Source organism: Xyrauchen texanus, chromosome 11, assembly GCF_025860055.1.
Source record: "Xyrauchen texanus isolate HMW12.3.18 chromosome 11, RBS_HiC_50CHRs, whole genome shotgun sequence".
Classification (NCBI taxonomy): domain Eukaryota; kingdom Metazoa; phylum Chordata; class Actinopteri; order Cypriniformes; family Catostomidae; genus Xyrauchen; species Xyrauchen texanus.
This window is the reverse complement of record NC_068286.1, coordinates 40,017,681-40,045,638: the sequence shown is the minus strand read 5'-3', so window position 1 is coordinate 40,045,638 and position 27,958 is coordinate 40,017,681. Positions and strand designations below refer to the sequence as shown.

Below are 27,958 nucleotides of genomic sequence, written 5' to 3'. Positions count from 1 at the left end.
ATAAAGGATTCTATAAGGATTCTATTAGAGACTATTTAGCAGAGATGGGTCACTTCTATTAAAATGAATGGGAGAAATTGGAACGCCCGATCAAAAAGCTCTAGTGCCCAACGGTCAGCAGATGTAGAAAGGAAGTCATCTTGAGAACATGCATGCGCATTAGCTATAAAATCCGGGATCATTTTTTTTTTTTTTTTTTGTGTAATCTGAAGTAAAGAATCACAATTTATGATACCAGTATTATTGCTGATTTGAAATATGTTCTTTGATTCTAATCTTGACCAGCCATTTTGGAGATTTCGGTCTTTCCCAATTCAAGCAGATAGGAGTTGCACTGTCATAACTGGAAATAGCTTCTGGAGAGTGTTCCAAAGATGGCCACCAGTGGATTGACTTGCTAGAAAGACTTTGGTTACATTTAACATGGGTGTTTAATTTGGTTCGATACAGATTCACATAATGGCTTCTCTGTACAACACTACTTTTTTTAAATTGCTGCTGTGTTATTAATTGACTGTTGATATTTTTTATCGTACAAATGGATATTATAGATATTTAATGTTACTCATTTTGTTTTGTGTCCTTGAAAATCAAATACAGGAGACATTGTGGAAAAAAAGAATTACTTTTGTAATATAGTTTCATGAACATGAAAAATGCATGTTACTGCCTCAGTATCACTCACACTTGCCTTATTTTATTCAACATTAAACACGTTTACTGTAATAATAACCCTATACGCAATATACCCTATAAAACGCGATGGTTTCTTCCCTTTTGTATTCCTTTATCACTTATTTGAATGTAGGCCATTGCACAATTGCAAAGTTACATTTCAAAATCCATGGGGATGTTGAATCAATTGAATCACAAGACAGATTGATATTATGCATCATATTTAGTTTGTTTGATGTGTGTGACCTTCACATTAAAAACTGTGCAAACCCTCTATAAAAATAACTGAATAAATATGAAATATCAGAAGCATTTGACAGATTAAGAACATTGCTCACATTTGCAATTGCATTTTACAAACACAAATCCACACTGCCCCCCTCAGGCCACTAATAAAACTCTACACACTGGCTGATCTGACCACTGAATTGTGGTATATTTCAGACACGATATTAATTTAATTAGAATTTTTATTCCTGACTACCATGTATATACAGTAACAAGACTACAAGTAATTATAATATAGTTATTAACTGATCTGAGACCAAAATCTTGAGGTTGAATATCATTTGATTAGCCAGATTTCAACTCTCAAATTGTCCTGGCTATCTACACAATGTTAGTAATGTTAGCCTCGCATCCAAGCATATTAGGCAGAGACTACAATAATTAGGTTAAGCCATAGGTAAATTGATTTCCTTGAAAGTGTTAACTGTGGCTGTATGGTGCTCTGTTTGATTGAGAATCCTGGCTGACCCGACATATCCACACTTTGGGGAGTTTGGGGCTGGACTATCTATTTATTCTATATTCACATGCAATCTGGTCTTTTGAATCAAAGATCAAATGAAGGGCTATGGGAAAATACTTTATTTTTGGTGAGTAGAATTAATACGTTACTAGACAAGTAAATCTAAACATGTCTAAACAGGAAACCCACAATCTTTTCATCAGACCACTTATAACACTTTTCTTTTTTACTGATATGTATATAACATCAGACTCTCTCTCTCTCTCTCTCTCTCTCTCTCTCTCTCTCTCTCTCTCTCTCTCTTAACACAGCTTGGTTCATTATTGGTCGCCAAGCTCAAATTTTTCCATTAACCTTTGTGGTTTTGTTTTAGTGCATGTTTTTGACTAAAAGGACTGAGATGCTCTACTATAGTAAAACCAACATTTTTATTTTATTATTTTATCTTTTTGAAGAATACATTCCTTTTTTTGAAGAAAACTGTATCTTTTTTTAAATGTCTTCACTGTTAGCAAGAAATATTATGTCAATTAATACACATTATCATATTTAATTATTCACAATTATTGGTATAAATATATATATAAATATATATATATAAATAATATCACATGATCAAGAGTGCGATATGGCCCTACATCAGCACTGCTGTGATTTGGGGATTTGGAGAGGCCGCATGCCGAGTGCCGTAGAGTAACCACAGCAGTGCTGATGTGTGTGTGTTTGTATATATATATATATATATATATATATATATATATATATATATATATACACACATTTCTGCATTCAGACTGAGATCAGTTTCCCGTGCATGAAGCATCATGCAAAAGCAAATATTATCAGTCAAACTGTATTCAAGGGTATATTTGTGGGTGCATGATTCATTATTCTTTAGTAGGAAATTTCAAATAACAAGGGGATTACCAATATAAGTCAAGTCAAGTCAATTTTATTTGCATAGCGCCTTTCACAACACACATCGTTTCAAAGCAGCTTTACAGAAGATCAGCATTAACAGACGATAAAACTGTAATGTCTATAAAGTCGACTAATCATCATTGTGTAATTTAGATAAAATATGATTTTTAATAGTGCTTAAAAATAATTAAATGATAATTGTATTAATAACCCCAGTGAGCAAACTGTAGGCGACTGTGGCAAGGAACACAAAACTCCATAAGATGTAGATTAATGGAGAAAAATAACCTTGGGAGAAACCAGACTCACTGTGGGGGCCAGTTCCCCTCTGGCTAACATTATGAATGTAATGTAAATATTAATTATGTATGTGTAAAATCATGGTTTAAAATTATTAAACTAAGTGTTAAGGGTCAGTGTTTAAACATCGATTGTGTTTGAACTGTAAGATTAATGACCAAAATCTTTGAAGTCCATCTTGATTAATTGCAGAAGTTCACATAGATGCAATTGTCCTTGTTAATTGGCTGATGAAGGCTTTTGTTGGCAATAGTTAGTCTAAGCATTTCATTTCAAGATCGTAGTCCATAAATAGACAGAGGTGATGCAGGTTGGAGTTGGCATCATTTCATCCTCTGAAGTCCGTCATAATAGATTGAAGTGATGTTTGGCTGGCACCGGCTGCATTTAGTCATCATCATTCTGCGACATGTAGCAGTGGAGTCCAACATGAAGCAGGAATGGTGCTGGATCCAGCCGGTTCTGGTGACCTCAGGATAGGAGTCCCGAGGTTGAGACAGGGAAGCAAATAAAAAGATGTAAGCGTAGATGCCATTTAATTTATTGCAGAGTTAGAGATCATGCTCAATGTTTCTGTATATAAAATAAGAAGTAAAATAAGAAGGCTGTTTACACGTACGATGAAAATAAGGTGCCTTTCAAACTGTCCTGAGACCAGTTTCTTTAAGAGGAACAGTCATACAAAAATGCTGTTTACTGATTAGATAGCTGCCTCAGCTTTCAGTTGCAGCCTTCTGCAACATCTCATGTGAGTGTGTTAGGGTTAGTAAGTATGTGAATGGGTGCCAAGCTCTAAAATCCACAGAAAAGGAGCATAAAATTAACCCACATATCTCCAGTGGTTAAATCCATGTGTTAAGACACAACATGATAGGTGTGGGTGAGTAACAGATTCATATTTAAGTTTTTGACATAAATTCTCCTCCCTGCCCAGACGTGAGCGATATGCACGAAGAATGTGAATCACCAAAAACAGAAGAAGGAGGGAGATATTGATCTGTTTCTCACCCACATCCACCTATCATATCATGACAGAAGATATGGATTTAACCACCAGTCGTCTGGAGTACTTTTATATTGCCCTTATTTGGATTTTGGAGCTTAAAAATTTTGGCACCCATTCACATACATTGTATGGACCAACAGAGCTGAGATATTCTTCTAAAAAATTTTATTTGAGTTCAGCAGATGAAAGAAAGTCATATACATCTGGGATGGCATGAGGGTGAGTAAATAAGATACATTTTTATTTTTTGGTGAACTATTACTTTAATGGCTAATTCAACACTGTTTTTGTGTGAATAGACCTCTTAAGGAAACTGGTCTCAGAACAGTTTGAAAGGCACCTAATTTTCATAATACCTGCATAGACAGCCTTTGAAGGCAGCATTTTCCAGCTTTTGGACTCAGCCAATGACAATTAGCTATTTAATTATTTTAATTGTCATCATATTCTCCATTCCCATTAAATACTACAAGATTAAATACATTTCTTAATCATTAAGTACCTCATTTGGTCATTTATCATTGGGCCTTGCAGATTAACCAATACATCATAACTCAGAGAAAGAGGATCAACTCACAAGAAATTAGCAACAACAGATGAAAAGACATTTGCAAAAATGTCCCGTTCTTGGATTGGGGAAAGAAGAACACAAAAACCATGAGCAACTGTCATGTATTATGCAAACAAGCTATCCTCCATCTTTGCTGATCTCTTCAATCTGGTATAGAGTAAGGAGTCAAGGTTTGTCTGGTTTGCATGGGCCAGTTAGCTGCTGTATCTACATGAGTCTGCTACCAAAATCTTTTGTGTTTTGCATCTTTCTAAATTGACAGCCATGTAAAGGTAGCCATGTATTCTGGTGGAAGGGAAAAATCATGATGGCAGCATACTTCCCATATATTTCATTACATTCTAGATGATGGGTCCAAGAGACCTTAAATGGGAAAAGGCCATCTAGGCAACTGAGAGGCCCAATATTACCTTCACATTTAGAGACAACTCAAGAAATTTGGGAAGCTACAAACAATAAAACTTCCTGGTTTGGGAATGGCGGTGAATGGGATTTGGGAGACTACAACAAACATAATTTTCACTTACCCATTTGCTCCAACATCTAAAGAAAAATGTCACTATTATTGTGTTTCCAAATGAAAAAAAAAATAAAATAAAAATAGAGAGAGATGAATTATGGCAGTCAGAAGAGAGAAGATAGCAAATTTACTAAATCTCAGCAGATGTATTAGAAACCTCATTTCATCTGTGGTAACTAATTTTTAATTTATGTTTTTACTAATTCCATGGTAATATAATACAAAGTATAATGTTATAAATGTACAATAAATAATTTTAAAAAAAATAAAAGATGAAAAGTTTGCTAGATTTACGTTGCTAAATAAGGCAGAAACGCATCATCACAGTCTGTGAAAAGCATCCATTCTATACTGCTGTTATCAAGTATTATTGGATAAAACCACAAAACCTTAATTTATATTCATTCAGTAATGTTGACGTGACTGTTTGAATGGATTTTGGTGCTGCAAACTCTGTCTGGGCTTGAGTAAAAGGGACCAAGGCACATCAGGATCCAATGCTCATGTCACGTCAAGTCCACTGAGATACCTTCATCTAATTGATTTTTGAAGGCAGCATAGATGTATCCTTCACTGCCTATGAAATCCCCCAATCCTGTTCACGATCTCCAATTGCCGTTCCACAATGGTTGAGCTGAAGAAGAAAACAAAATGGTGGCAAAGAGGCTTTTCCCAACTTTTCATTCAATTTCTAATGATAAAGTATTGTAGTTATTAAATATACACTTGGTTATCACAAAAACTGTCTTAATATTGCTGTAGATTATTATTAGACTTTTGTGGTTTGGTTGGACTGAATAATGTAGACGCACCAGATGGTGATTATCAGTTGCTGGTATCCTAGCAACGATGTGAGGTTATGCTGCCTCAATAGCCTGTCCAAAACCAATTTCTGGAGGCATGGACGGATTAAGACCTGAGAGGCCCATGGGCCGGTAAACCATGAAGGCCCCCCATGACGTGACTACATTCACCTTTATGCGCTACAGGACGCTTGGCAGGTTTGGTTGGATTTTTCAAATTGACAGAAGAAAAGTTTGTAGCATTGTCTGACACGGCCAATTATATGTACTTTTTAATTATGAACCGATCCAAAATCATGCATTATTAATAGGGTTCACATTAAAATTAAATGTGTTCAAATACCAAAATAACTATTTGGTAATTCTGCTAGTGTTTAGAGGTCTTCAACCCCGGTGTCCTACAGTACCCGACAAACCTACAGGTTTTGGGCCAGGTTCGGGTCAGTTTTTCAAGCAGGCTATAGGGCAAGTTACGGGCTGTTCACACCTGTCTACACTGTTTTTAATTACTTTTTCTATGTAAACGCACACTGGACAAACGTCTTTGATCGTTGCGCAGCATCACAATTCAGGGTCTTTTTTTTAGACACTGCATTCAATATAAAAGAACTTTAATATTTATAATTGCATCTCGTTACACCAGTGTTCTTTTTCATAATTTGTTGAGCTGCATCAGTGCTAATGTCACACATCGACATTCTGATACACTCTGATAAGTGATTTATTTATTTATTTATTTTTCTGTCATTGGGGCTTGATGTCTTTACAATATGTATAACTTTGTTTTAAAACTTTGTCATTAAAGATTTTTTGATTTGTCTCAACCACTGTACTTTAACACACAACCTCTGGATAAAGGAGCTGTTGAAATGAATAGCATCACAAAGACAAGTCCTGATTACAGTGTGTGTAAAAAATATATTATTTAACAATTTATTAATGGTCTGTTAAGGCCTTCATAACTAGACAGAGTGCAAGAGGGAGAATAGGATTAGTACATGACATAGACCAGATCCAAACTGTGCCCTGGGGGAGCATCGTCAATACTTGTACTACCTCCTGTGCAACACCTCTGACAGAAGCAATGATATTTTAAACAGGAAACTAACAACATCTTCTCAGTCCACTTGGTCTGCTCTGCACAGAAAGTGGTAACATTGTTTTTGTGAGCTAAGTAAACACAAAAGATTCCATTAGCCTTGTGTGTCTGTTTATTTCTGCTTTTTTAAGCTCTTTGTATGTATACTTTTCCTCCTGAAAGGAACCTTAAGGCAACTAAGACATGTTTAAAGGGCACACATGAAAAATAATAATTTGTGGTTAGAGTCAGTGTCTACCAAAAATAAAACAAATAAATGAATTCAGGACCCAGAGTAATCGATATCTCAAACAAATATATTATTATACAAAACAGGAAAACTGATTCTTATCTTATATGGAAAATGTCACTTTTCATATGCCATGAACATATAAACACTAGATGTCTTTAAATATTGCAAAGATTAGCATTTTATGTATTCAGAACCAAAATGATATATAATGTTTACAGTAATAATCAGATACAAAATAAGATACAAGTTAATTCAATTTCACTCTGAAGTTAGTTAACATGTCTGCCGGTTAATGGTGGTTATATCCACGATAAAGAGCACCTACAGTGATCAGAATGAAACAAAAACCTCAATCTAAAAAAAACAAAAAAATAAAAAATACAAAATAATTAACCTTAAGTATAACAAAGCCTTTTAACAGAAAGACCTCCCAATACAGTGAACCAATCAGACCAGAATTCACATTTGCACATTTTAAGACTTATTAGTCACCATAAGTCACTGCAGTGGCGGATTTAGGCATGGGAGATATAGGCAGTCGCCCAAAGCACCTCCTGCTACCATCCCCCCCGGTCAAAAAATTTGGGCCCATGTTGAAGCAGGTTTCGCCCAGGGCGCAAAACAAGCTAGAACAGCTACTGAGTCTCTGAGATTGAGCGAGCAAAAGTTATAGTTATCACACTTGTGTGTAAGTCTCTGTATACTTTTGTTTAATTTCACATGTTGTTGTATTCTGTATGACATGGCATTGAGAGATGCCACACATGGTAAAGATCCATTTCTAAATATTTAAATACTATCATTATCTTTCAACTTTTTTTTTTATTTGTTTTACACCTTTGCAGGCATTTTGTTCTTTGAAGACCACAAAGTCTTTGGGACATAATTGTAGATCAGAGTTAAACCAAGAGACAACATAACACTTTTCTGTGACTGTGTCATGCAGTTTTGTTCGCACATCATTTGGATCAGAAACTGCTCAAAGGAAAATCAACCATCTCTCTTTATAGATACTTTAAAACTGTTCAAAGAGATCTTTCCATGCTTCAGTTTTGTTCACATCTCTAGTATCTCCAATGATCTTCATATTGTGAACATCAGTTTCTCTGACCAGGGACTGTATTACTGTGCTAAAGTAGAAAAATTAGTAAGTGAAAATGAAAAAGGTATCATAAGGATGAGTGCTATTATAGAAATAGGACAATTCTCTCACTCTTGGGTAAGAAATTATTTCTGCTTTTGTTTTCTTTATACATGTATGTAAATACTAGATAACTTTACATTAACCCTTTTTTGTGTGTAGAAACAAAAAAGAGCAAAGATCAATTACAACAGCTTACTGTAACATTTGCTAGATAAAACCTATATTTGGAATTCGAAATAGTCTTCTAAAAATTATTTCTATTTGTGGACATTTAATACAGTATATTAGATTTGCATTTCAAACATATTCTCTATTCCTTATAACCTAATAGGCGAATTGATTGGTATTCAATATAGATTAGTATTGCTTTTATGGCATGCCTTCACTTAAAAATATGGGTGTCTTTATATGTAGATATTCATAGGCCTGCACTGTACATAATTCATAGAATAAGTTTACCTTTCAGATAAATCTCTTTGACTTGGATTCTGTTATTCGATTTGACTATAATTGTTTAGTTATTTAATTATTCTACTAAATTGTGAAAATTAAAAATTACATAAAATATTTGATTTTATATGTATTTTAAATATAAAAAAATGCATTACTAAGATTGATATCAGACGTATTTTGTACATTCTGTAAAAATCAGATGAAACCTGGGACAAGTTTACCCTTGGAGAAGGATAAAGGCTGACTGGAGTCTGCAGTGGGAGAGAGAGAGAGAGAGAGAGAGAGATTTACGGACAGCTGCCGACACCTTTGTGTATTTGTCTTTTTGTTTAAGTTGCTTATTAACCTATTATTTATATTGTTAAGCCGGTTCTTGCCTCTTCCTTTCCTTTATCCCCTTTAAAGCTTGATGTCATAAAGCTGCTTAAAAGGCACATTTAAATTCTAACCAACTGGAATTGTGAAATAGTCAATAAAATGTCTGCAAACAATTTTTGGAAAAATTACTTGTGTCATGCATGGGATGATGGTGGAGCATTTGAAGCAGCAAGGAACTTCACACTGCTCCAGTCATCTTTTGAAGATCTGTGTGAAGCTAGCTGGTCAGCACAGGATTTTAGACAAGAGGGTGAAAAATTGTCTGGTCCCTCTGCTTTACTTGTCTTTTTTTTCCAGAATACCCAGCACACATCTTCTTCACAGATCTTAAGTGAATGTTGAGTAGCAGGAAGGGAAGGAGGACGTTGTAGGAGGTGTTGATGTTTGTGTGAAGTGAAGGTCAGAGCGGGTGTGGGGAGTGAGACTGTGTTTTTCAAATCCACAGTAAAAACATATTCAGGTCATCAGCCAGTTGTTGATTCCCTACACATTTGGAGGATGGTATCTTGTAGTTAGTCATGTCTTTCCACATTGATGCAGGGTCGTTAGCTGAAAACTTGTTTTTCAGCTTTTCAGAGAAGCTTTTTTAGCAACACTAACATCTTTTGTCAGTGTGTTTCTGGTCTAATAGTACAGGATTTTATCCCCATTTCTGTTAGCACCCACTTTGACCTGATGAAGCTGCCTGAGTTTTGCTGTAAACCATGGTTTGTCATTGTTGAACGTTAAATAGTCCTAGTAGTATCTGTAAGCTTGGCCAGAATGGTGTCTGTAGTTTCAAAAACACTCCAATCAGTGCAGACACAGCAGGCTTGTAGTTCCAGCTCTGCTTTATTGGTCCATCTTTTTATAGTCTTTACAGAGCGATATGCATCCTTTAAGGTTGTGTAGCAGTGATCCAGTATATTTCTGTCTCTGGTGGGGCAAGTAATGTGCCATCTATATTTGGGCAGTTCATGGGTGAGATTGGCTCTATTAAAATCGCAGAGAATAATAATAAGTCAGTCCGGGTATTGTTGTCCTGTGTCTGTGATCTGATCAGCCAGCTGTAGCAGCGCTGCAACATATAATCAGGTAATATAATCAATCACCAGAATAAAGGAGTAAAAGTCCTGCAGCGAAAGGCTTACAGTTGATAAAGAGCACTTCCAAATTAGGACAGCACATCTTTTTTTTAATGTTGTTACATCTTTACACCAACTATCATTGAAATAAAAGCTTGGTCCACAGCCTCTCATTTTCCACGTTAACACCGCAATGCAATTTGTTGAAAGCCCAGCAGATGTAATGCGCTGTCCGATTTGGCTTCACTCAGCCAGGTTTCTGTGAAGCACAAGGCAGCATAGATGGAAAAGTCCTTTTTTGTACAGGTGAGGATATGTAGTTCATCCTTTTTGTTAGGAAGAGGGCTGATATCCGAACAAAGAAATACAACAAAATAATTGGAGAGCTCCAATTGGAGAGGCTGCCATCCATGGTGCCATCTTGTATTCCTTTAATTGCTTAAGAGTGCAAAGAAGAAAATGTATCAATGCTACATATAAAAGCTACAATACAAAATGAAATTGAGTACTTTATGCAATCCAAAGACAGATGGTGAAATATATTCATGTTTATGTTTTCTTCAGAGTCAGTTTCTTCCCATGCTGAATCCTCCACCACCACCTCCCCCTCTCATAAATAAGACTGTATCCTCTGCTGGAAGCTGTTGTTCAGTGTGTGTCCTGAGAGTGTTCTCCTCTCCTCACTTCTCTCCTCTACCTGTATGTACTGCTTCTGTCACTCTCAATCTACAGGTACACGTTTACCAATATGTTCTCACTCATTCACTGTTCCTTCCCTTGCTATCTTTATTACAAGCAATAACGGGCCAAAGTTGTAAGGAAATATGTTAACTGCAAATTAAACAAACATGTTAACTGCAGTGCATAATATATGTTTTGTATGTTTACCTGGTCTGTTCAAAAAGCATGTTGTAGATAAAAAGATTGCATGACTATAAATTAATAATGATTATATCTATAAAAAAAAGCTGTGTTAATATATTGTCATTTTAGTGTGCCGTTAAACAGAACTAAGATAATTAAGGCATCTTTTGTGCCGGTTGTTGGGCTGTTGACTGGGCTGTTGACATACAGTTGATATTGACATTGTAATTTAAAAAATATATGTAATTAAGTATATTGGTATGAACTGCAAGCCTCAAAACTCCACCTCAAAATGTAATAAGAGAACATCAATAAAAATATGTATTGTGGAAAGGCAGGGACGTAATCATGAGATATTTAGAAAAGGCAAAATTAAGATTTAAAAATGTTACTTAGAGCAAGGGCCAAAAGATATATAAATACTGAAGAATAAATGCAATGTTGCACTAACTTAATTAAGTTTTTTTTGGTGGCTGTAAAGCAGGATATCCTGGTTAATAGCCATTTTCTGTTACCTGAATGCACAAACCCTCTCTCTCTCTCTCTCTCTCTCTCTAAGGCCATCTATCAGGACCAGCTACAAATGTTTCTTCTTTACAAGTGTATGTCTGTGTTGTACTGCATACATGTTGCTGTTCAATCAGAAATAATAACTAATTTATCTTTAAATGTAATGAGTCATCATGAGTTGCCCTTATGGAAAGTAACATTAGTAAAATAAAAATTAATAAAATATTGAGGTGTCCTAATAGTGTTAAATGGTGCAACAAATAAGGGCATATTAAAAAGGACAATAGATTATCTCAATATATGAGGAAATAATTAACAAAAATGACTTTTCTGTTTCTCACCCCCATATCTCACCCTATATCTAAAGATATAGATTTTACCACTGGAGACTTATGAATTACTTTTATGCTGCCTGTATGTGCATTTTGGAGCTTCAAAGTTCTGGCCACAATTCACTTGCATTGTGATGACCAACAGAGCTGAAATAGTATTCTAAAATCTTTGTGTTCAGCAGAAGAAGGTCTAACACATCTGGGATGACATTAGGGTGAGTAAGGCAAGGCAAGGCAAGGAAAGACAAGTTTATTTATATAGCACATTTCATACAAAATGGCAACCCAAAGTGCTTTACATAGAAGAGATTAAAATAAGAATAAAAAAATAAAAATAAGAATAATTGAAACAATTTAGAATATAAAATAAAATACAGGACAAACAGTCGGACACACAGTGGCACAGTGCTCATTCAGTAAATGCACAGCTATACAGATGTGTTTTGAGTCTGGATTTGAATGTGACTACTGTAGGAGCACATCTGATCTCTTCTGGAAGCTGGTTCCAGCTGCGGCTGGCATAATAGCTAAAAGCAGACTCTCCTTGCTTAGAGTGAACCCTTGGTATTTCTAGCTGATGTGATCCTAATGATCTGTTGGGTTTATATTCAGTGAGCATATCTGCAATATATTGAGGTCCTAGCCCATTGAGTGATTTATATACCAGCAATAATACTTTAAAATCAATCCTAAATGTAACTGGGAGCCAGTGTATAGACCTGAGGACTGGTGTGATATGTTCATATTTTCTGGTTCTGCTCAGAATCCTGGCAGCAGCGTTCTGTATGAGCTGCAACTGTCTTATGGTCTTTTTGGGAAGGCCAGTGAGGAGTCCATTACAATAATCCACCCTGCTGGTGATGAAAGCATGCACAAGTTTCTCTAGGTCTTGACTGGAAACAAAGCATCTAATTCTTGCAATATTTTTCAGATGATAGTATGCTGATTTAGTTATTGCTTTGACATGACTACTGAAACTAAGGTCTGACTCTAGAGACACACCAAGATTCCTGACTTGATTTTTAGTTGTTTGACCCCTAGCGTCAAGGTATGCATTCACCTTGAGAACTTCATCTTTGTTTCCAAACGCAGTTTTGTCTTTGTTTAACTGAAGAACGTTTTGGCACATCCAACTGTTTACTTCATCAATGCATTGGCACAGGGAGTTAATGGGGCTGTAATCATTAGGTAAATGGAAAGATAATTTTATTTTTGGGTGAACTATCCCTTTGAATGAACTTTTTGCGTATATAGAAACAATTATTGTAACCACATAGATTTCCAATGATAGGTAAGCAATTGATGCAGTTACTTGGAATAGTTTTTTTTTTTTGCTCATATTGTTTACTTGGGTAAAGTCTAAAGCAAATGTTCTCCAGTATGTACACTCTAAGCCCAGACAAGTTCATTGAACATAAAATAAATTATGGAAACTCACTGCCTTATAAAAAGTAAATTTTATCTGTGGTAAAACGTTTGTGTTGATACAACTTATCTTAGTTTTGTTACCTTTGCTTTGACTCAAGCTACATTATATATATATATATATATATATATATATATATATATATATATATATATATATATATATACACACACACTGCATATGTTTAACTAAAGATTTGACCTGTTTTGTTCAAATAATAGAAATATAATTACACACTTTTATTTTTTTCTTCCCTTTTCTTCCCATTTTGGAATGCCCGATTCCCAATATGTGCCAAGTCCTCATGGTGGCATAGTGACTCATAGAGCCTCAATCTGGGTGGCAGAGGACGAATCCCAGTTGCATCTGTGTCTGAGACCGTTAATTGTATCATTTGGCTTGTTGAGCATGTTACCACAGAGACATACCACGTGCCCTACTGAGAACGAGAACCACATTATAGGTTACCCCATGTGACTCTACCCTCCATAGCAACCGGGCCAATTTGGTTGCTTAGGAGACCTGGCTGGAGTCACTCAGCACATGCTGGATTGCATTTACATTTACATTTATGCATTTGGCAGACGATTTTATCCAAAGTGACTTACAGTGCAATTATTACAGGGACAATCCCCCCAGAGCAACCTGAAGTTAAGTGTCTTGCTCAAGGACACAATGATGGTGGCTGTGGGGTTCGAACCAGAGACCTTCTGATTAACAGCCCTGTCCTTTAGCCACTACGCCACCACCACTCCAGGACTGCATCTTGTGACTCCAGGGGTGGTAGTCAGTGTCGTTCTCACTGAGCTACCCAGGATCCCAATTACACTTTTTTTTTTAATTTGAACTGCATATGCAAAGTACACAGTACAAGCTTTGCCTTAAGCAATGGAAAATTGCTAAACCACTACAGTAGTGATGACAATCAACAAACATCATGAAGTAAAAAGATGAGCTCGGAACATCATCACGCAACTATTAACTAACAGTGATGACAAAAACAACAACAGCATCGCAGATAAATTCTGCAAACAGCAAACATAAGCAAGGAACACTAAAATTAAAAATATATTCATACCGGGATCTGGCAAACATTGTTCAATATTAAATAGTTTGTTTAGACAAATTTGTTCAGCTAGTTGGGACAACATTTAGGTTGATATTGTTTGTCTAGCATGTGTATAGATTCAAAGTAATTTACATTTGTCAGTATCAAAGGTTTTGTGATAAATGATGCAGTTAACTGACACTGGTTTTGAATGGTTCAACAAATGTTTTTAGTTAATTATTTAGTTATTCAACTTCATATTATTTTTCTCCTTTAGCACAGTACAGTCCCTGGTCAGAGACACTGATGTTCGGCACAAAACTGAAGCATGGAAAGATCCCCCTGAACAGTTTTTTGAAGATACTATAAAGAGATATGTTTTTTTTTTAATGTGAGCAGTTTTTGATCCAAATGATATGTGAAACAAATGGTATGACACAAGTCACTGAATAGAGTGATGTTGTCTCCTGGTTTAACTCTGGTGACTTCTTTGGCCCCAAAGACATGGTGTTCAATGAACAAAACTCCTGTAAAAGCATAATACAAGTTTAAATAAAAATAAAAGAGGATTATATTGTTCAAATGTAAAAAATAATTACACACATGAACTTACGATGTGTGGTATCTCTTTCTACCTCAATCACAGAGATTGATTGTCAGTTTCTGAGAGAGTGAGATTCTTCTAAATAAATAGCAACTCTTTTTTTAAGAGTAAAGGTTATATAATTCTGGTCACTAGCCCACAGCAATGGAAACTTTGTACTTTTTCTTTTCTTTTTTTAAAAGATTTGTTCTCATCAACCAGGCAGAAGCATTAAATAACTTCATAGTGATATATGAATTATACATTCCTTATCTGAATGTTAAGCCATCGTTACAGTTTTCTATATTGTAATTTGATCATCTATACAATATATAAAGGCATCCAATGTGTTATAGCCCTCAATTTATTACAGAAGACAAATAAATTGGCATGAATTGATATAGTGTTACTGGAAGCAACTTCCCAATGACCACAGAAGCAGAAGGAAATATAAGGAAATTACATTAATAATTATAATTAGAAATATTAATATCAGGATATTCTACAGTAAACTGAGCAAATGCAAAGGCTGCTGTGCTATTAACTTGCCACATCCGCTGAGGTTGAAACAGACATGGAAGGAACAGTAGGATCAGTGGATGTACATGCTGGGAAGTGCTCCTCGCCTGCAGAGGATGGACCTGATGAAAGATTAAAATAATAATAATAAAAGCTAGCCATGTTAGATGTCATATTAGAAGGTAATGCAACTGTCAAAAACAAAGGCATGGTTTATCCATATAAATATATTGATCTGGGATTGTTGAAAAATCATCTTCAGATGTAGCACTGGCACTCGGGGAAGGTGGCATTGGTTGTGCCCCACCTCCAAAATATTTCAACAGTGCTCATAGGGAAGTTTCATAAAAGTACATATGTGACAGAACAGAATGTTATTTTCTCAACACTAATTATTATAAACAGCAGCAAGTCATCTGTACTCCTAAACAACAACTCTTAATCTATAACTAGCTAACTGAAGCATAATGATATTGGAATATAATAGAAAAGACCCCAAAATGGTAGACTAATATAAATAATGTTAAGTTGTTATCAGTACTAAGTTTATGGAACAGAAGCTTATTTTTATTACAAAAATATATACCCAGTGTAACGAGTAGAAATATGGTGTGGACCCTTTAAGAGCTACGCGCTCCCTTTTTTTGGAAGAGTGGACATATTGGTATTGTTGTACCATGTGTCTCGAACACCCCATGGGTGTGTAATTTCTGTTTGATACTGATTTTTATTTTATTTTACTTTAAGTAACGATGTGGAAGGGAGAGCGTGACAGACAGTTATGCTGCACAAGCTCGATTTGGAATAAAGCCCGAGTTGTGAGATGCAAATCGCCTCAGTGAATCTGTCTGGCCTCCGCACGTAATATCTTCAGTTGTGAGCTATACTTTTCCTTCTTCCTGAAGCAGAGCGTTACACCAGGAAAGTTATTTTTACACAGAAGACAAAAACTTTAAAACTAGCAAAGTAATATGTTGTACTATAATATATTAAGATGTCAAGGATATTTACTGATGTTTAATCAAACTTTCCTAAAAAAAAGAAGATATCCTACATAGGCTATGTTAACTAACTAACCAGCTAATGTTAGCTAGTAACATAGCCTAGCTACTTAACATACCTTTAACTTGATATTTTTCTCATCCTCTGTTTTATTCTTGTTCCTTTTCACTGCACCAGAGGAATATGTCCTTTTTTGTGACATTGCTGTTTTGCTGTCTGAATGTGCTTGCATCCTGCAGCCCGTTAACATAAATATTGCGTTTTTGTATAATTACCATTGTCCATTGACATAGATAACAAAAACAAAAAAACTAAATCAAGCTGTCATTTCATGTGCTCTTGGGGGCCCCCTGGTGGCAACGGGGGCCCTAAGAAGCCGCTTAGTTTGCTTATGCCGGCTCGGTGTGTCTAATGCAATATATATATATATATAAAACACACACTTTATCAAATTCACACAAAAAAATAATCGGTAATACCTGTAATACCGATCCATCATGTTATCAAAAGGTGTGATCAATAAAGTTACAGTATGACATCCTAAAGTACTATATCATTAAAAATGGAATAGAACGCACTTTTGATGATCTACATGGAGACTAGTACACGTTTTGCAAAAGTTAAAACAAATATGCCAATTCAATAAATCATACCATTTATGTGTGAAAACAGTACCAAAGCCATTTAAAAAAAAAAAAAAAATACAGAAGAGCAGGTTTGCAATCTCTGAGCAAATAAATTGTATATACATTTTAATACATCAATTCTAATCAATGGCATCATTACAGACTTATTAATCACAAGCATCCTTGATACAAATTATACTATATATTAAAGGCATCATCACACTACCTGATTTGAAACTTGATTTTGGTCGAGGATGTCACATACAGATTGAAATCTTTCCACTATTCTCCAGTGATTATGTCATTGAGTTCTAAGATTGGAAATCAGCTGAAGAAAATAAAAGTGTGAAGTTGGCTTAAGGAAACTGGTTGGCTATTCACACTGACAATCCACCAAGTCTCAGCAGAAGTTATTATATCTTTTATTATGTTACAAAACCCAATTTCCCAATTATCCATATTGCACCAGAGCATAAACAGTCAGTGAAACTCATACATCCTCAACCATAACAAAGAGGCCATGATATGTATGAGTTTTGTTCATACATTAAAAGTGTCAATCTATAAATGTCATTACAAGGTAATGGAACTGAGCAAAGAACATATTAAATGGACATTCATTAATAGTCACAAATCATTAAATCTTGCCTTACAAAACATACTAATAAGCACCCAATGCCACAAAGCTAAACAAATAAATGATAGGTCACAAGACATGCCCTGTGACAATCACCAAACATATTTGATACACCAGAAAAGTGTTCTTTGTGGCCTCTGGCAAAATAATAGTTAGATCTTAGTGTACAAAGATGTAGCTTCACAGCACAAGCAAAAAACATAATTCTATCTATTCATGAGCAAGTAGTTTGTATGAAAATCAAGTAGGCATAAGTAGGTAGGTAGATACACTTTCCAAGAAGATTTTCAAATGAATTAACAGTCTAACTGGATTTTCTTGTTTTGGTCTTTCTCTTTCAGAATAAAAAGTTCTCAAAATCCTGGATCTTCAAATTCTTTACTAAAACTAGTTGCTTAACATCTGGAATGTGTGTCAAAGTTTTGATATTGTATGGCCTTTCTTTTCCATTCTTTCTTTTGGTTCCCTTTGGGTCACTGCCTTCGCACTGAGGTAGTTAAGCTCCAGGTGGCATATTACAGAAAGATCCTAAATTTAGGATCCCATCTTATCTGTTTTGTAAACATGGCAATTTCAGTTTGGATCTCATTTAGGACAAAGGCTATTACAGAATAACATTTCCTAAACGCATTATCCTATCTTAGCTACAGTTAGGATTTGCTTTTGAAATATGAATTTGAGGAAAATCGTAACTAAACTCGGATCTTAACTTTTCCATTTTCTTTAATATGTCCCCAGCAGCCCTGCGATCCTACACAGTATGAGGGTGTATAGAAAACAGATGGATTGATGGATTTAAATAACTGGGGACTTGGTCTGTCATTATTTTGTTTAATTTGTGAATATAAAATCTGCTGCATTACATCAATCTGCTGATTATGAATTAAATTCTGGGAAATCATAAATTGGTCAGAAATTAATCTATAAAATTACAAATTTACTTGCACTTTTTAACCCTAACCCATGTCAAACCTCCAGGCTAAAACAAGCAAAAGATCATGTTTTCCATGTTTTATTTTTAAAAACCATGGATATAGGATCAGAAGGAAAATTTTCAAACAAAATCTAAATAAATCAGATAAAATAAAAGAATCCCTGAATACCTTATTTCAAAAGGCCCTAACACTACTATTCTTTCTTAGCCCTGAAAAAGAGCTTTTAGTGAGCATGGATGCAAAGCAAGGCACCTGTTTTTGCCTATAGCTTTGAGATCAGTGGCGTTGCCCACTCTGCGTGTAGGAAACTTTTCTGTTAACAAGTGTCAGGAGCTCAGTAAATTCCAATGTGGAACCATAACGTTTTAGGATTTCACACAAATCCTGGATGTACCACGAACCATTTATGGTCTCACGGTGAGAGAAGTATCCTTTTAAAAGAAGAAAACATCCAGTCAATACCTATTAAGCTGCATCTAAGCAAGTACATGAAAGTATCCTGTAGTAGATTTGTGGGTGACACAAAAGCAAAATGCATGATGATTGCATGAGAAACCATTTACCACAAGGAATATTCCCAAACATACTGACCTTCAGCCACTGAGTAGCACATAAGGAAATCTGCCCCTGCTGGAAGAGTGTAGAGAACCCCAGCATCCACTACCACGTCATTGATCATATGACGGTCCACCACATCCATTGGTACCACAGGTTCATCATGTTTGTCACCACGGCAAGCCTAGAGTTAAAAGACATTTATTTATGTACAAAAAGATATAAAACTGACCAAAGCTTGATCTAAGCATCAGTTATCTTGATTACATTGCAAATTACATTTTGAGAATGAAGGACAAATTACCTGCAAGATGAAGATTTTGGGTTTTCCTACAAGGCTACGGCACTTATCCCCCTTGAAAAGAGCAGTGACGTCTTGAATATCAATGACCCCATCATAGGCATAGATTTGGCCATTTTCCCCATGACTTAAAAAGATGCATACAAAACAGTCTGCATCCACGTGATTAGCAGCAGCAACTGTAATCAAAAGATTGCAGCTATATGAAGCTTTAAGAAAAATGTATTTTAAAAAAAATATTCTGGGTTTGATACAAGTGAAGCTCAATCGACATCTTCTGTGGCATAATGTGGATTACAACAAAAAATTACAAACTCGTCCCTCCTTTTCTTAAAAATAAGCAAAAATGTAGGCAATTACAATGGCAGTGAATGGGGTGGTAACAGTTCAAGGATGGGCAAGGAGGAGGCTGGAACCGGCTGAAATGTCAACGTAAAGTTTAATGGTAAACTTACAACCAACATAAACAAACATGCAGTGCGGCCGAACCACCCCTTTATTTCACTCTCCTGCTGATCAGCTGATTCAGCGCCAGCCGTGTTCAATCACGGCCCGGACACGCCCTCCTCCTCATCACAGGGGCCAATTTTTGGAAGGTTTTTATAGATAGAAATGTGAAGCTTATAGTTTTATAAAACCACTTACATTAATTCTTCTGTTAAAACTAGAGAATCGTTTGAGCTGTACAGATCGTCTTTATGGTCATTTTAGGATTTGGGGGTTTATCATCATGACAACAAAGCTGTAAATTAGAAATAACTTTACATAGAAAATGTTAGTAAATTTTATTAAACTAAAATCTTGTTAACATCTATACTGTTAAAATTTTTCTGGCTATACTTTTGAAACAGTGAGTATTTTTTAATGAAATAAAGTAGAGAAAAGTCTCAATAAATCTTTGTGGTAATCAGCTTTATGCTACAAAAGCAGTTTATTGAACTTAACTTGAATAACACCCAGAATATTCCATGAAATTGAAGTTCTATTCACAGCATCTGTGGTACCAATGAAAATAATTTTAGAAACAATAAAATGTATATATACATTAATCATGGGTCTCATGCAAACCAGTGTGATGAATTGGTTATTTTAAACCTTTATTCTGGAGCAGTATGATCACAAAATATAGACTTAGTAAGGTGTGCTAATGTAAACATGTGTTTTGTTTGTCTTTTTAAATATATTGAACATTTTTTTTTTTTTTTGTGTTAAATCAACAGTGTGGCACAGATGTTGTTGACAGATATTCAGGAGTTGGTAACCTTTTGAACATAAAGTGCCATTTTAAAATGTTCATCTTTATTCAACTGGGCAAAAGCATCGTAAGCCGAAGTAGATGATAGAAACCATTGACGGTCTCTATGATCAACTTAAGCTTACGATGCTTTGGGAAACACAACCCTTAGGTTAGCGGTTACGTCTAGTAAAATTAGAAAATTATCGGTTGAATATTCTGCTTCATTTGAGGGGGGAAAAAACAGAGTGACTATTTGCACAAGGTGTAGATAGCACCTGCCACACAGAACAACTATTTGCACTCCAATAGTCTGGTGGAAACACAGAACGTTAAGGCAAACTGAACCCCTAGCATCACTGCAGTGATGTGGGGTGTAACGATGTAGCAGATGTACTTTTCTTCTGCAGATGACCTAGGTTTGATTCCACCTTTTGTCCCACTTTTTCCCCCATCCAATTTCCTGTCTCTACTCTTTTTATTTCCTTTAATACTAATTATAATAAATATAAATTAATTTACCCTGCGATGGACTGGCGACCTGTCCAGGGTGTCCCCCGCCTTTCGCCCAATGTTAGCTGGGATAGGCTCCAGCCCCCCGCGACCCTGTACACAGGATAAGCGGTTGACGATGGATGGATGGATGGATAAATTAATTTAGAGGTAGACTGTCTCGCAGTGATTTGGTCACTGTGAAGGTCAGGGAGTTTAGAAAAAAGCATGACCTGGCTAAAATTACCCATGGTTTTACTAAAGTAATATTGTAGTATCCAGGGTTCAGTTTCAATACAATTAATCATGGTGTAAAACAGTAATATTGTGCTAATATATTAAGCATGTTTGATTTTGTGGTTACTTTGATTTTACTACAAAATACCATGGTAATACTCTGGTTAATGTAGTAAAACTATGTTTTATTTTTGTAAGTTTAGGTCAAGAGGTAGGGTGTCTATCTAAATAAACACCCTGTAGTGATGCCCTATACTGTATGTTAGTATTTACAGTAATTAGGGGTGAAAACAGAATCTAACACTATTTGCACTAAGTGCAAAGAAGAATTTTGTTAGCATCCATTGCATCTTTCACGCTTATTGCAAATAGCCTTATGGAATGTTTTGGTTTGTAAAACCAATTAAAACTATCAGAAAATTTTCCCAATTCTCCTTTTCTGTTAAAAGTGTTATTCTGAGAGCAAAATGTGTCGACCAAACCGCACCATCCAACTCAACCGCACAGTGATTTCCACTCAGCTTGTTTTGTTGCATTTTTACAGTTTTTACAGTTTGGACTTCATACCGATCATAACTGAATAAAACAGGATGTGTGACGATGATGAAGGTGTACCACCATGTTATTTGGAATGCAAATGCCTTAAAAAAAATGAACAACTAAATAAAGTAAAGTCATACAGTATAATATGAATATCTCTATTTCTTAACGATTGCCATTCCAACAACTGGCTTAAGTTGTTTTTATCCTGGGATTTATGTAAATTTAGCTTCCACTACTTCTGAAAAAGGAAATATTGAAATCACAGTGTAGTACATTTGTACCTTCTGTGATTGTGCTCATAACTTCATCCCGCTTGTAATCATCACAAGCCTTCACTTCAAAATCCATCTCCTGAAATCTGACAACCAATATAAAACAGAATAAAATAAATAGTGTTGTCAAAAATACCGGTACCCCGGTACCAAGTCGGTACTCAAACACAAAATTATTTATGATACCAAAATTTCTGAAGGTACCGAGTACCGGGTCTACCTGGTACCCATGCAGAGTCGGGAATTTTCGAATGCTCACAACAAGCAAAAGATGGCGAAAAGCAAAGCTGCTGCGGAGTCTCAACTGAATCATGTCGAAATGAAAAGTGGAAAAAGCCAGGTTTAGAAATGATTTGCATTTGAGGCTGATGAAAAGGGAAACATCATAGATCAGCAAAAACCTATTTGTAAACGGTGCTTTCACAATTTTCTGACGAAAGGAGGAAACACATCAAACTTAATAAAGCACCTGAAAGACAGACACCCGGATTAATTCAAGCAACCAAAGCAGGTTAGTTTAAAAGCATATTATCATTTGCATTAGGGCTGAAACGTTTAGTCGACATTATCGACATCGTCGAAAATACAAAACTGACGACAAAAATCTTCGTTGTTGAATAGTCGTTTGATCTCATTTAACGTAACATGAAATCATAATAAACTGTAACGATATCGCGTGAGAGCAGCAGTTCATGCCTGATGGAGGAAGAATTACACAGATCAGTCCAGATGCACTCTAAACTTTCACAGTTTATTTTATGTAGATCCCAATGTATTAGGGAATGTTTTTTTTAAAAAAAAAAAAAAAGTACATTCAGAAGCATGTACCGCTGTGGAATTCGCTATGTGCACAGGTGACGCGACGAACGTTCGAAATCTGCGTGGTGGGCGGGGGGACTTCCGGTTTAGGTTACTACCGGTATTTCCGATGTAGATGTTGTGGAAGAGTGAGTGGCAAGCTATCAGTGAGTACCGTATGTAAAATGTTAACAGTAAATAAGAAACGTCTTACATATCAGTATCAAATTGGCAACTCTAAATTACATTGTAGTGTTCCTCGATGTGCCGTTTCATCGAGGTATAATTCTGAAGTTTTCATCGTTTTCCGCATCAGCCTGAGGTACGAGCTCAGTGGCTAGTCAAGATAAGACGCGAGAACTTCACTCCTACCGATAACACCGGGTATGCAGTCGACATTTTAAGCTAGAAGATTTCATCATAACCACAGGACGCCTGAAAACTTGTTCAAGGAGCTGTGCCATGTCTTTTGAGTGGAAACATTTTTTGTTTACCAGCGCCAAGGACTGTATTTTTCTCTATGAGCTTCCATATACTGCTTATATATTTTGTAATTTACTATGCTGTTTGTTTGTTTTTTTGTATCTTGTGATATACCTTTCAGAAAATTGTCTGAAATATTGACAATGTTTACATGTCATTTATTGTCTTTACACTGCCAGGAGGAACACAAATACATGAGTTAATTCAGACATTTATTATACAAAGACACAAGCTGTCATACTACACTCAACAATAACATGGCTCCTATAATTGTAACATTGTGATGCAACGTTTGACATTTTGTATGAGTTATGAGTTTGTAGATAACTAGTCCACATAACTGCACATAATACAGTACTCAACAGTACTTTAATGCTTCTTTGCATTTCTGGTTGGATGTCAACTGCATTTCATTGGCTCTGTACCTGTACTCTGCTAAATGACAATAAAATTTAACGTAATCTAATAACTACTAACACTGAATTCATAATAACAAAAGGTACCTTGTATAGGTTTGTTGTTTATGTACATACATGTGCATTTCTTAAAGAGAACTATTTACATTGATTTTCACACAAACACGTTTTGTACAGTCTGATACAGTAATGCAACATTATGATTAAGGCTCTGCCAGCCACACAGGAGCACTCGACCTCATAGAGCTGAACAGGAGTGGAGTCTTCTAGGACAATCTTTTAAAAAACAAAAAAGTGTGTTATAATCAGCAGAGATCACAAACTGATCAGATATCTCAAAGTCAAAAGTGCATTTTGCATTATTTTTCAAGTTAGCTACTATGAGTTAGAGAATGAGGTTACTTTAGGGTTAGTAAGAAAGTAAGTTAAACACAACACAATATAAACAGCAAAGCAACTGTCTCAACAACCAGCTTCTGGGGTTTCATATAGGAATGGTAGGTCTACTAGAACACTAATAGGGCAGGCACGTGTCATCATAGTGTTACCTACTTCAAACGTTTGGCTAGCTAGATAGTTGTCTAAGATGTTCAACTTGTTTAGGTAATTATACATTTGTTTGCCAGTTTAACCCATCATTGCCAAATTGAAGCCCCAGAACAGAACTGGTTGGATCAGACGAACAACTGAACTGTCTTTCATCCTACTCTGATGGTGTGAGGTTTGTCATGTTTCCTCAAAGATCTATGACAGGTAGCACGGATGCTGACTCTCCCTGTCTGTCTTTACTTGATACTGGGGATAACTAAATACTCTCAATACATGTAACTGAACAACACAAGTCATTAGTATATGGGTGATTCTTAGACTATGGGCACTTTTATGTACTTTGTAACCAAAAATATCATTTTTTAAAAATATGACCAAAGTACAATTGATATGGATTGCAAGAGTAGATTTGTGTAATACTTTTTATATTATAATACATTACAATACTTTTTATATTTAGATTATAATATTATTTATATTTCTAAATTATACTTTTATATTAATTGATTTCATTTAGATGAATGAAAATTCAATTTTGTTGCATCATTTATTGCTTATATTTTGTGCATTGTGGAAAAACTGATAAAACTAGTTACAAAAATGATCCTAGACAATTCTTGACTGACATAAGTTATTCTGTTTTTAAATAACAGCATTGAGATGTGGTGGAAATGACATTTCAATGCTGTTATTTAAAACAGAATAACTCATAACTTCTTAGTTATGAGACTAACACAGTCTCATAACTTCTCTTATAATCTAAGTTTGTCCTCTTACAGACCTTAAAACTAGACAAATAATTTAAACATATGAGATGGTGTTACGTGACTTTTGAACAAGTTTTTTTATTCAACTTCACAAGCCTAAAAGTGCCCATTGTTGAAGAAACGCCCATACATTTATTCAATGTCAGATAGTAAAATGAACATATAATAAACCACATGTGACCAACAACTAAAATTAATCGTTTAATAAGTATTTTGTAAAGGTTACTTTCTAGCCTAACGTCACCTAGCATCATCAGCTAGCGTTAGGGCTACAGCTAGCTAAAGACATAGCATAACTTACCTTCATAATTGTCAATGAATGAAGAGGCGTATATCTTGAAACCCTTTTCCCTCTTGCTCGTGGGAGCCGATGATGGCAGCTTGAATTATTCGATTGTGCGTCATTTATCGTTATCCTTGGCAGATGTTGAAGGGATCTGGTGTAGAAAGCCATGCTTATCTGGTCCTAGTCTTACCTGACAGTTACCGGCGTCGTCGATGAACCTAACGTAGCGTTAGACCGGAAATACCATCGCCCACCAGTGACGTCTGACAATCATGGAACGTTCGTAAAATCAACTAGCCAATAAGCGGAGGCGGAGCTCTTTAAAGGAAACATCCCGGCGTAACATCTTAAATGCAGTAAAATTGCTTTATAAAGTTCAAATAATACAGAAGCAGGTCATGTTAATAACTATAAACTCAGAAACTGGCATTTCTCTGTGAGGCCGGTGCCTCTTCTATGAGTTGCGCGAATGTCCCGATCTAAGGGGGACAGATTGAAACTGCACCCGGCTGAGAGAGACTCTGCCTCTGGGAACTCATCTCTCGCGCGCGCACACTTAATGCAGCTAGATTAGAATGCGATGGCTTGCGACTTATTTCATCATAATATATATCACTGTGCATTTCTTATCATGAAGAAAAATGGCAATTTGCAGCTTTATTAATAAGAGAGCACTTTGCACATAAGTTTAGAATTTTTTTTTATTCATTCTATTGTATGCTTGTTTATTTAGGTTTTGTTTTTTAGTACTTGGTGAAAACTTAAATTAAAAGTTGCAAAGGTGGAAGCAAATCTTATATAAGTGTTCAAAAATACTTGAAGCATACATTGTTCAGTTTTGTTATAATTAAAAAATAATATATTTAAATTAAAGTGTTGCTCAATGGCATATTTTTGTTCTTAGTTCTGCTGCTAATGTTGTATGGTATCGCATACTGTAAAATTTTACTGGTATTGGTACCGACTACTGAAATTTTGGTACCGTGACAACACTAAAAATAAATAATGTTTGGTACAGTTTCTTTACAAATGCAATAAAACTATGGTCATGACTGTAGGTGAAGCATTAATCTGAGCTCAATGACAGTGGTTGGGTGACTGCTATTGTGTAACTTTACTCTTAATAATATAAAATACATCAGCATTTTGACATATATTCCAAATACCTTCGGATGAGGTTGTGTCTGTCTGCATTCGTGCCAGAGCGGTCGTGCATCCTGAGTTGCCAGTGGAAACGTTCATGATTGAAGATCAGAACCGTTCCTCGCCTTTTGTGGTTCATCTTATACTCCTCATTAGGATCCAGAGAAAATAAACTGACACACAAAATACATTGCTTGACCAACTCAGAGCTGTACAATTCCTGTATGTAATAGATTACACAGTTTAACTTCTACAAGGCATTACCTTTCATTGAAGGCATCAGTCTCAGTAATGTTCTCTCCAACTGAATGAACGGACAAAATCAACACAAGCACTTAATGTTTGGTGTGATTTTGAACCACAGTCCTATAGAACAGATATACAATTAACTGTGCTCTAAGAGGGTGTATTTCAGCAAGAAGATCTAAAGTTCACAGACACGGAGGTCTAGCTTGTATTGTGTACTGAGCACCTAACTGGACTGGATTTCAATGGCTTTACAAACAGATTGTCAAGCACAGGATTTAACAGAGTAATGATGCAGTCAAATGCTATATGTGCACTTTATACAACTTCTTTCATCATCTTTCTCTCTCATTCTGCTACTTCGGTCATTACTGAGTAATGAGATTCAGTCCCACCTGCCTGTCCTGCTACAGCGCTGTCCTTCACCACATTTCCTTAAGAGAACATTGAAAGACATTTGTATTACTTGATAAAGAATAATCATATTTTTACAAATTACAAATCATATTTCATTATCTGTGTAATCGCGGAGTGTAATTCACTTTGTAAATCATTGTTTGTGCTCCCAGCTACTTCAGGTGCCCGGAACAAGGAAATTGAACCAGACTTTCCAGTTTTTCGTGCACAACATAGGAAAACTCACTCCGTATGACCTTTGATTTTTCTTTTTACAAGTAACCTAATGAAAAGAAGAATATTACCAGATGCATCGCTCTTGATGTGACTTGCCATTGCTGTTTCTGGTGTGCGAGTTCAGCAAAACCTGAGGGAAAATCCTAACAACAGTAACTATCTTCTTCTTCTTTGGTGGTTTACGTCAGTTGGCAGTAACTATCTTAAACGAAAGCGAGAAGGATTTGGCTGGCAACTGGGTGGGACAACACATATGGGCGGAGTGACACGGGTAGCCCCGCCCATATCTTGCTCTCATTGGCTCGTTATTATTATTTTTTTGCATTGGCATATATTAAAATCTTTCTTTCTGTTCAGTCACTATAATTCTTTCTTTTTCCTGTTTTTTTTTTTTTTTAACCAAATTACGTAGGTTAGTACAGGTAACAAAGATATTCGCTTGTACATGATAAAATAGAAATTGAAGCCAATCCTTCGTTTCAAATGGCATAAATAATGCCTTAGGAGGGCACTTCGAAGGGAGAACAATTGTAACAGTCACGCTGGAAGATTGTTTCAAATTTCCAATAAAAATAACTTTTGAGCACCACAACTTCAAGCCTTT

The 27,958-nt window shown here is 35.7% G+C and overlaps 1 protein-coding gene across 1 annotated transcript; it reads right to left on the bottom strand.

The window, feature by feature from the left end:
• Positions 1 to 18,669: 18,669 nt before the first annotated feature.
• On the bottom strand, positions 18,670 to 27,563 carry LOC127651546 (caspase-6-like). The gene is made up of 8 exons (XM_052137432.1): positions 27,423 to 27,563; positions 27,117 to 27,155; positions 26,740 to 26,779; positions 26,499 to 26,648; positions 22,043 to 22,119; positions 19,259 to 19,434; positions 18,991 to 19,138; positions 18,670 to 18,830 (listed from the first exon to the last, which is right to left on the bottom strand). Exons 1-8 carry the CDS (start codon positions 27,451 to 27,453, stop codon positions 18,676 to 18,678), a joined length of 816 nt encoding a protein of 271 aa, XP_051993392.1. The 5' UTR covers positions 27,454 to 27,563; the 3' UTR covers positions 18,670 to 18,675.
• Between the last annotated feature and the right edge of the window lie 395 nt (positions 27,564 to 27,958).

What these genes read in the sequence shown, in the direction of transcription:
- LOC127651546 (XM_052137432.1), bottom strand. Translation starts at nt 27,453, where the DNA reads ATGGCAAGTCACATCAAGAGCGATGCATCTG. An exon ending in ACTGATGCCTTCAATGAAAG is followed by an intron (nt 26,649 to 26,739) that starts GTAATGCCTTGT and finishes TTTGTGTGTCAG; the next exon opens with TTTATTTTCTCTGGATCCTA. An exon ending in GTGCTACTCAGTGGCTGAAG is followed by an intron (nt 18,831 to 18,990) that starts GTCAGTATGTTT and finishes TTCTTTTAAAAG; the next exon opens with GATACTTCTCTCACCGTGAG.